The sequence below is a fragment of the Chinchilla lanigera genome, unplaced genomic scaffold (genome assembly GCF_000276665.1).
Source record: "Chinchilla lanigera isolate Chin_1 unplaced genomic scaffold, ChiLan1.0 scaffold00021, whole genome shotgun sequence".
NCBI classification, from domain to species: Eukaryota; Metazoa; Chordata; class Mammalia; order Rodentia; family Chinchillidae; genus Chinchilla; species Chinchilla lanigera.
The window spans coordinates 13,735,248-13,744,462 of NW_004955422.1; the positions used below are offsets into that span (position 1 = coordinate 13,735,248).

General features: G+C 55.2%; 1 protein-coding gene across 1 annotated transcript; it reads left to right on the top strand.

Moving 5' to 3' along the window:
* The first annotated feature begins 355 nt into the window (after positions 1 to 355).
* Mrpl23 (mitochondrial ribosomal protein L23) lies at positions 356 to 8,328 on the top strand. The gene is made up of 5 exons (XM_005384188.1): positions 356 to 456; positions 3,040 to 3,162; positions 4,071 to 4,153; positions 4,803 to 4,876; positions 8,091 to 8,328. The coding sequence occupies exons 1-5, from the start codon at positions 440 to 442 to the stop codon at positions 8,241 to 8,243; spliced, it is 450 nt and encodes a 149-aa protein (XP_005384245.1). The 5' UTR covers positions 356 to 439; the 3' UTR covers positions 8,244 to 8,328.
* Positions 8,329 to 9,215: the final 887 nt, after the last annotated feature.

Sequence of the window (9,215 nt, forward strand, 5' to 3'; positions counted from 1 at the left end):
CTGGAGTTCGCGATGCGTGGGCGGAGTATTCGAGGCAGAGAGTGCAGAGTGAGGGTGTGGGGGGAAGGGGGTGAGGGTGGGGATGGGGCCGGGCCAACTTGGCCTTGGTGGGCCTGGTGGGAGAAAGCGCGGTGCAGTGGTAGGGGGAGGGGAGAACAGGACCACAGTGCGAGGGTTTGCGGGGTGTGCGGGAAGGTGCGGACTGGAGCTGATCCAAGGGGACGCTGTGTCTGTTGCAGCGCTGAGGAGAGCGGGCGGTGGAGCGAGGCACGAGTTGGGGGTGGGGCGGCGAGGTGCCTGGAGGGTGCGGGATGAGGTGCGTGGGGCGGTGTCCGGGGCGCGGGACGGTGCGACCTCCGGAAGCGAGGGGGCGCTGTGCCAACGCGGGCACAGTGCGGGGCTGGCGCCGCTCCTTCCTGCAGCCCGAGGCGCGACCGCCATGGCGCGGAACGTGCTGTGAGTAGTGTCGCTGCAGGGCCCCTTGCAGGCCCCCAGCAGAAACACTGGGGCTGAGTCCAGGGGGCGGGAAGAGGTGGAGGGAGGCTCCCAGCGGCCGAGGGGCAGGTCGTGTAAACTGAGGTCCTCGCCATCGCGGGGCCTTGGTCTCGCGGCTGGGTTCGGGGAGGGTCAGGTGATAGCCTGAGCTGGATCCGAGCTGGGGAGGTACTGACAGGACCCCCAGGTGTTTAGGAGCACCGTGCGCCGATCCCCAGGTGGCCTACGTGTCCGCATCTTCCCATAGTCCAAGTAGGAAGCACACCCCTTCGGCGAACACAAGACAACCCATGAATTATGGGGAGCAGTAATGAATATTTGGAGCCTACCCGGTAGACAGCACTCAGGGGCCCCTCCACACATGGTTAGGGAGATGGCGGGGGTGAGGCGTTGAGGTTCTCGGGGTGAGTTCTTTCTGCAGACTGTGGGATCAGGACCCAAGGGCCCTTGCCCTGGGGAAACTGAGGCTGTGCGCTGAGGTAGGGAAGAAAAGCAGGCAAAGCCTGGTTCACCCCGAGACCCCTGCAGGGAGCTGGCCCACTGGCTTAAGTGGAATGCTGTAGGAGGCGGTGAAGCCAGTGGCCTTGAGCCAGGACCTGCGTTGTTAAAAGCACTGAAGAGCTCCACTTGAGATGCATTAAGTTTGAGGTGCTTGTGAAATGTGGGGACTGTCAGGGAAGCTCTCTGTGTGAGGCCGAGGGAGGGTCTATTGAAAGTGTCAGAACCGAGGAGGAGGGCTGGGACAGAGTGGTCTTTCCAGAGGTGGAGGCCCCAGGACAACTCTTGGGATGGGGCATGGTGGGCAGCATGGGAAGACAGGTCTGAGAGAACATGGGCTTGTGAGACTGAACCCATGTGGCCTTGGGGACCCTCATCTCAGGCCTACGTTGGGCCCTGCTCACTAGATAGCCTCTACCCTTCCAGACCCCCAGTGCAGCACCACCTCAAGGCTTGGAGTCTGGGGCTTTGGTGAGCCATTGTACCTCCTTTTCCACCGCTAAAGAGTAGGTCCCCAACTTTGTCTGCCATATGCAGTGTCACAGTTGGACAGAATATGTGGGCCGCTTGGGCAGCCACAGTTGGCCTGGACCTGTGGGTATGTTGAGGGAGGCCTGTCCTTCCTTGAGTACCTCTCCCAGTGCCCCTTTTGTAGGGGCTTGACTAGGTGTCTGCAGCTTTCTTCTCCACCGTGGAGACTCAGCCAACTGGCTCTGCCACAACACGTTGACTTGGTCACCAGGTAGATGCAGTTTGCCATTGAGTTAGGCACACCTTTATGCTGCAAGTGCTTGTGTCAAAGTCCCCAGCAACTTGGTCCCACCAGGCTGTCCATCTAACCTCTGGGGCACTGGGTCTCACCCCTGGTGTCCTGGCTTTGGCCCTCAGCAACTCCTGTCTGGCTCCTTGGTGCTCCCCAGACTCAGGTGGTTCAGGCCAGCTTGCACTCCCCTAAAGCTACGCCAGCATCAGCTTGTGAGTGCCTCCAGCATGGTGCTGGATAAACCCTAAATAAAGACCCAGACTGGTCATAAGGCTACAAGTGAGACCCTGGGCAGCCCTCTGCACTCACCCCTCATGGACTCCAATGATCTTATACCCTCTCAGACTCTATAGACCTCGAACTTCTGGGTGCTGAATGGGGATACCATCTCCTAGTCCCAAGGCCTAACAGCCAGATGGTCTAGGGAGGCACATGAGACCACTGAGATGGAGGTTTTGCTTAATTTGTCACCTGGAGCACAAGCCTAATGACTGGGAGGCAGTTGGCCCCCAAACTCCTTAGTGCTTGTCCTCTAAGGGCTTAGGTGTGGAGAAGGTGTTGCAGCCAACTTGTGGTGTGTGAGCTGAAGCAGTTTGTTGAAAGTGCCCTCCTCTGCAACCCCAAGCCTTTAGTCTGCCTCCTGGAGGGGCAAGGCTCCTTCTGGTCACAGAGAGTGTGGCGGGGCCCTTCTGGCCCTGCAGCTGCACCCCTTCTGAGTAGCACAGGTGGCCACCCTCAGGTATGTTGTCCTATAGGGAATTAGCATCTCCAGTTCGAATCCTATCATTACCCTGTTTGTGGGGGACACTCTTGGCTTCTTGTTTGTTTTGCAGTGCTAGGGATCAAATTCAGGGCTTCATGCATGGTAAACACTATGCCAGTGAGCTATACCCCTAGCCCTAAATATCAGCTTCTGTTGCTTTATGTCTTTTCTGTTCATTCTTTGGCCCTACTGTAGGTCATGGGGGCCACCAGGCACATTCTCCCAAGTCGATGGTTAGGGGATGAAAATGTTGGCTGCCACACTAGGCAGATCGAGTTGGGAATGAGCTGTAGGACCTCCATGCCTTGGAGTAGTGACCTGTGTATAGCTTTGTTCTGTCTACTCTGGCCCTGCTGATGGGAGTGGTGTGGGTGACTGATAGAGTCTGGGGCTCAGTCCCTGTCACCCTAATCCTAATTGTCAGGAGAGGACAGTTCTGGGAAGCCAGTGGCCGACACTGTTGTTTACCTCGGAGTCTGCTCTGTTGATATATAACACGAACCAAATCTCTCCTGAGCAGGTACCCCTTGTACCAGCTGGGTGGGCCCCAGCTCCGCATATTTCGAACCAACTTCTTCATTCAGCTGGTGCGGCCTGGCGTGGCCCAGCCTGAAGATACCGTGCAGTTCCGGATCCCTATGGAGTAAGCCTCCAAAGAATCTGGGTTGAGAACAATTTGGGGGGTGCTGTGTGTCAGGCTCTTCTTGCCTGGGGAGACATGGGGTGGCTTTGCTTAGTGAGCTGTAGTGGAGGCCTGTGTTTGCAGAGCCAAGGGGAGCAAGGGAAGGGAAGCGAGCATGCTCTGGCAGCCTTCCCGCTGGCCTCCACCTGGGAGGCTTAACTGAGAGCCTGAGATGTGGGCTCACTTCCTTGCTCTGGTCTTTGTTGAATTCTTGCCTTAGTCCTCTTCCCAGGAAAGGCATCCCAGGAGGCTGGGTTGGGAGCATGCTGTGATTCGCAGAACTGCTCATCTTGGCTTTCATAGTGCTTTGCCTCGCTCAGCTGGCTGGGTTTGATGGCCGCTTCACCTTTAGGGAAATGCACAGCCTCCCAGCTAGAACTGTTGCCCAGGACTGGGTCAGCCTGGTGAGGTGGCAGCACGTGTTTCTGTGGATGCTGAGGGTCAGTTCTGTCCAGCTTCCAGACAAAGACAGAAGGGGCCTTAAAGCTGAGCTCACAGTGACTGGCAAGATCCAGCTAAAAGGATGTAGCAAGTACCCAGCTGCAGACAGGACCTGCAAGCTCAGGACACCCTGGGAGCCCGGCAGCTCTCTAAGGCAGTCACATCCCCTGTGTAAGCCCAGCTGGGCCCTGGAGGTTGAGGACTAGTGGGGAGGGAGTGGCATGAACCAAGCTGATAGAGCTATGTTCTGAGTGCTTGGAACTCTGTCCCTGTCACCTTAATCCTGATTATCTGAAGAGGCCAGCCCTGGGAGGCCAGAGGCCAGCATGCTGGTGTCTTTTTGGCCCAGCCTGACCTCAGCCTGATGTAGCCTAGGAGCCCTCACCCTGTGCCCTGTTCAGACTGCTTTTTCTTTCTCATTCATCCAGGATGACCAGGGTGGACCTCAAGAATTATCTCGAACGCATTTACAATGTGCCTGTGGCTGCTGTGCGCACGCGGGTGCAGCATGGTGAGTGATTGCACTCTCCTGTCTACGTGCACCCTTAGTGCTTCTGCAGCACCAGGTCACAGCCCAGTGTCAGTTGATGTAATCTTCTGACTTGGCACAGGAAGAAACTGAGGCAGGAGGAGGTGGGGTGACTTGCTAGCATCACACAATGCTCTGTTGGTAGATCTGATGCTGTGGTTGGCCCTTAGTGCTGCCCCCAGTCCAGCTCCCAAGAGGATCCTGCTGCAGTCCTCAGCAGCACGCTGTTTCCTGGAACCCCCACTTCACTGCTTGGGTGGTTCCTCTAGGTGCTCATATTTTCCCTCCCATGGTAGGAGCCTGCGAGAGCCGACCTCCAGCCAGAAGTAGCAAATCCAGCACATCTGCTTAATTTTAGTGCCCTCTCTGAGAAAGTACCTGTCAAATGCATTTACATTTTCAACAGAGACCAAAGTGTTAAATTCCTTTGATTGTTTTAAAATCTTTTACTTGTGTTTTATTTAAACAGACCCATTTTAGTGGCACTGACTGGTAGGTCTGAGCTGCTTCTGATGTTTGGCATGCTGTCATTTGGGGCACACTGTGCCTCCTGTCTGGAAGATAGTTCTTGCACTTGTGGGGTGGGATCTATGCTAGGACCTGAAAGTAAATGTCTGCTTCTTCCCCGCAGGCTCCAACAGCAAGAGGGACTATAGAAATGTGAGGATCAAGAAGCCAGATTACAAGGTGGCCTATGTGCAGCTGGTGAGTGAGCCCCATGCAGCCTGGCCTCCCACTGTCAGCTGTGGCCTTGGAGCTGTTAGTAGCCATCATGCCAGGCCTAAGGCCTTGTGAAGGAGGGCAGAGCCCAGGGCACATCTGGAACAGACCAGGCCCCACATGTCTCCATATGGACAGTGGATAAGGAGCAATGCTATTCTGAGCACTTCTCAGATCCGTGTAAAAGGCAGACCCACTGCAGGAGTAATGGGCATCAGAAGTCACCTGCCTCTTGAGAGGGTGAATGCCCCTGAGGATACACCACTTCCCCTAGGAGCCTGGGTGCTAGAGATAGTGTGGGGTGGCCTGGGGTCTGGTCCCCTGGCAGCACAGCCTTGCGATACCCCCACCCTTAGGTCCTATCCATCTCTAACAGTCTGGCTTCCATGAGTACGTGGTGTTGGTGCCTAAGCTATGTCATCAAGTGTCCTGCCCAGGGGCCTCCAAGAAGGCACCCCCACCACGTGTTTACTGAGGCACAGATCTAGGAGGAAGGAGCTCATGTGTTCAGACAGGGTTTCTCTCCTCCCTGAGAGTGCTCAGGACCAGGACAGGCAGTAGCCACGCCTGGTGGTCCTCAGTCTCCAGGCAGAATCCCCTCTGACCTCAGCAGCTGACCTTGGACTGAAGGGCCTCTGTGGGAATCCTGCAGGGCCTGTTAACCAGCCCCCCACTGCTTAAAACTGGCGGAAGGAGGGGGGCTTCCTTCAGTTTCTTCAGTTTTGTGTAAACAGCCCACTAGGGAGCCCGTGGCCTTGACCACTAGATGGCAGTAATGCTCCTCCCATTGGGACTTAGCGGGACCCAGGCCCAAGTTGGAAGTTAGTTTTCCTCAAAGAGGGAGTAAGACAGCTTTCCTGAAGAACAGCCACATTTGTTCTAAACAGGGTCCTGTAATCATTTGGCCTAATATTTGCTGTGTGTAAAACCAGGAAATCCAGGTGGAGAGAGCAGCCGCCGGCCTGATAAAGACCTGTGCGTGCTGGGTGTTGAATCGGCCCATCTGTCTGTCATGGCTGCGGGGTGATGTCCCATATGCTGGCATTCGCCACGAGTCACTTTGGAGACAGCTATGGTTACAAGTGACTTTTGAGTCATCCGAGCCCCATTTCTCCCCCAGCCCCACCTCACTCTGAAAGCTGAACTCTCGGCAATGCTTAGATCCATGTCTGCAGCTGCCGCCCGCCGTCTTTCTTTCTCTGAAATCCAGGCTGCCGGAGACAGGAAGGGCAGCTGTGGCCAGCATGTCCCCGTCGGCATGGCTCCTCCTGTCCCAGAATTAAAATTTGTAACGGCACCCCCCCAGTCTTTACACAGTCTAGAAACTGGGTAATGGGTTTCTACCCCCTCAAAGGACCTCAGGACCCTCAGAGGCCCCTCTGTCTGCATCTGCCGCCAAGGCCCTCCTTTTGGCCCCATGGGGTGGGGGGGTGGGTGCTTCTAATAACAACCCATTGTGCGGCACACGCAAGGTCAGCCAGAGACACAAATTAAATGATGGGATTTATTGTGAGTTGGCGGCAGTGGAAAGGCGAGGCCCACATGGTGGGGGTCCCACGTTTTTCCTCTGACAACCTGATAAACATCTCTGGCCCCAGGTCCGAGAGGGAGTAGGAGCAAGCCCTCAGTTACCCACAGAACAAAAAGAGCATTGACCGTGTGTACACAGAGCTGCGTTTGAGTGAGTGGCGCACACGGGCCATGAGCTCACAGCTCCAGAACAAATGCTCGGGCAGCAAGGGGCAAGCAAGTCCTGGCCCCGACAGTGGCCAGGAGCTCCAGGATTACTGGTGGGGGGCTGGCTTTTTCTCATTGTGACCTTTTTCTCCCCTGCCCTTTGCCACTGATAACTCCTTCTCCTCTTTGGAAGGTGAAAGGATTCTGTTCTTTAAAGTCCAGATTTCTCTAAACAAGGAAAATCCCCCAGGGAGCCATCTGGCACCCACAGATACCTCTGGTCTCCTGGGGAAGCAGGGCATTTCCCTAACAGCTGCCTCTGTTGCTTCCCAAGCTGATGTACGTGGCCATCTTTGTGTCTGTGTTTTTAAATGTCACTTTGAGTTTCCCCTGCTTCAAAAACCAGCAGAGTCACCTCAAGATATCAAACACAAATCCCCCTTCTGGGCAGGCAGCCCTGCATGTAAACTATTGCCCTTCAGTACTTTTCAAAAGGAAAAAAGAAGCCTTAAGATGTGTAAGATAATCTCTGGCAGGCTGGCTACTGGCCTTTTATCTGGCCCCAGAACCCTGCTCTGTGACCAGAACTTATAAACTTTGCATTCTCAGGGTGGGATCTGGTACTTAAGTCCTGTTTCAGATCAAGCTTGGCTCCCTACTGAAGTCCACATTTCCTTAGGAAGAAGTGGGGGTCTCCCAGAGCCCAAGTGTACCCCCACTGACTTTGCTTATTTAAGTGCTGCAGATTCAATGTGGTCTTTAGCACCCCTTTAACTGTCTGGTAGCAGGATGGCCATGTGAAGGCCTCCCGCCAGCTCTCCTGCCTCTGGCCCCTTATCTTGGAGTTACTTAGTGTAGTCAGCAAAGTAGGGCAGCCCCTCGTATCTGCTTAGGCCCCACAGCACAGTCCCCCCCAAGCCTGACCCACGCGCTTGGGGACCTGGGCTGGGACTTGGCCATGCTGAAACATTCCGAACTTCTACTGAAAGACGTAAAACCAGTTAATTTGCAAAGCCGGACTTGATTTATAGACTGCTGCATATGTAGGTTTCTGTGTGCGTTACATGTGTTTTATTTGCCAAGCTCCGAGCCTGGAGGAAGGCTGGCCTTTAATGTGGGTGAAGGCCTTTAGGTATTTTGGATGGAAAAAGCTTTAGCGTGGCACCAGACGTCACTTATGTCCTGTTTTTCTATGCCTAGTTCCTGCCCCTCAATTCAACTAGGCTGCCGCCCTGGTGAATGGGCCTTTGCTGGGCTACTTTTAATGAGCTGGGGGCTGGTGAGACACCACTGTAAAAAGATAATGTCCATGAAAAGAAGCATTGTCTCAGGGTAATGGCTTCCCGCTGCTAGATAAGAGCGGAGGCCTTACAGCACAGAGATGTTTATTTTCCCGACAGGGCCCTGCACCGTAGACAATGGCAGCTCATCCCTCCCACTGTGGGGGTCGAGGGTCATGGTCCTTGAGCAATTGAGTAGGGCCTGAAGACTAGAGCACTGATGTAAGTTGTTTCCTCCCCAGGCCCACGGTCAGACCTTCACTTTCCCAGACCTATTTCCCGAGACAGAACCCAGCCCAGCTGATAAGGAACAGAGCGACTTCCTGGAAGATGTGAATCAAAGGAAGAGCAGAGATGTCCGACGAGGTGGTGTCTCAGATTGGTTTGGCCTGTGACAGCCACAGAGACACATGGACACAGGCCCCAGCAGGTAGAGCAGTTCTGACAATCCAAATAAAATCCCTACCCTGGCAAAAAGAACTGCATGTCTTACACCCTTCTGTTTTGGAGGTCCCTGAGTCTCAGCCACATGTGCCCAAAGTGTGCAGCCTGGCCCTGCAGGACTGAGGAGCAGCTAGCTGGCCACTATCATGTGGTCCCAGTGGGCATGGCACCTGGGCTTCTGTGGGACCCAAGGGCTCACGACTTGAAGATGACACTAGCACACACGCTGGGGAGGTAGGCAGAGGTGAGGGCTGCCTCATGCAGCTTGGAGCTGTTTTCTACATGAGTGTCCACACTTGGAGCTTTGGCTCAGGGTGTTGGGAGAGGAGACAGGGTAAGTGTGAACATAGAGGCACAGGGAAGAACCCCAGGCCAGCATCCCTGGAGGACCAAGGAAAATGCCCCATTCAGGGTAACAGTTTCTGGTTTGACACAGTTGCCAGGAAGTACCTGAGGAGGTGTCAGGCAGGGAGAGGTGCAGAGGGAGGAGAGGTACCCTCTGCAGAGAGATTTGTGGCAGTTGGGCCAGACGAGAAGACTGGTCTGCCAGTTCCCTGACTGGAGTGGGGGCAGGCAGCCATCACTCCCAAGCTGCAGTCTTGAGTTTCACAGGTCTGTGGGCATGCACAGGTGGGAAAAGGAGAGGGTGGGTGTGAGAATCCATGTGGGGATGCCCTATGGCCCCTGGTGCCCCTCACTTTGTGTCAGTCATATCAGCAGGGCAGAGTGCAGAGCAGTCTCCTGGGGTTGTCTACAGCCTGCACTAAAGCCGTGCTGCTTGTGGGCACCCTTCCCCAGCCCTACCACCACTCCTGTACCAGCTCTGAGCCTGCACCTGCCCTCTAGGGGCCCTCGTCCCTTTGGTGGGCTTGTTCACTGCGGGCTGGCTTGTTGCCTCATTTCTTCTGGGCAGCGCTGGAGAC

Bases quoted from the DNA above. Each gene is read 5' to 3' on its own strand.
- Mrpl23 (XM_005384188.1), top strand. The intron at 3,163-4,070 runs GTAAGCCTCCAA...TCATTCATCCAG, and splicing joins CAGTTCCGGATCCCTATGGA to GATGACCAGGGTGGACCTCA. The intron at 4,877-8,090 runs GTGAGTGAGCCC...TTTCCTCCCCAG, and splicing joins AGGTGGCCTATGTGCAGCTG to GCCCACGGTCAGACCTTCAC.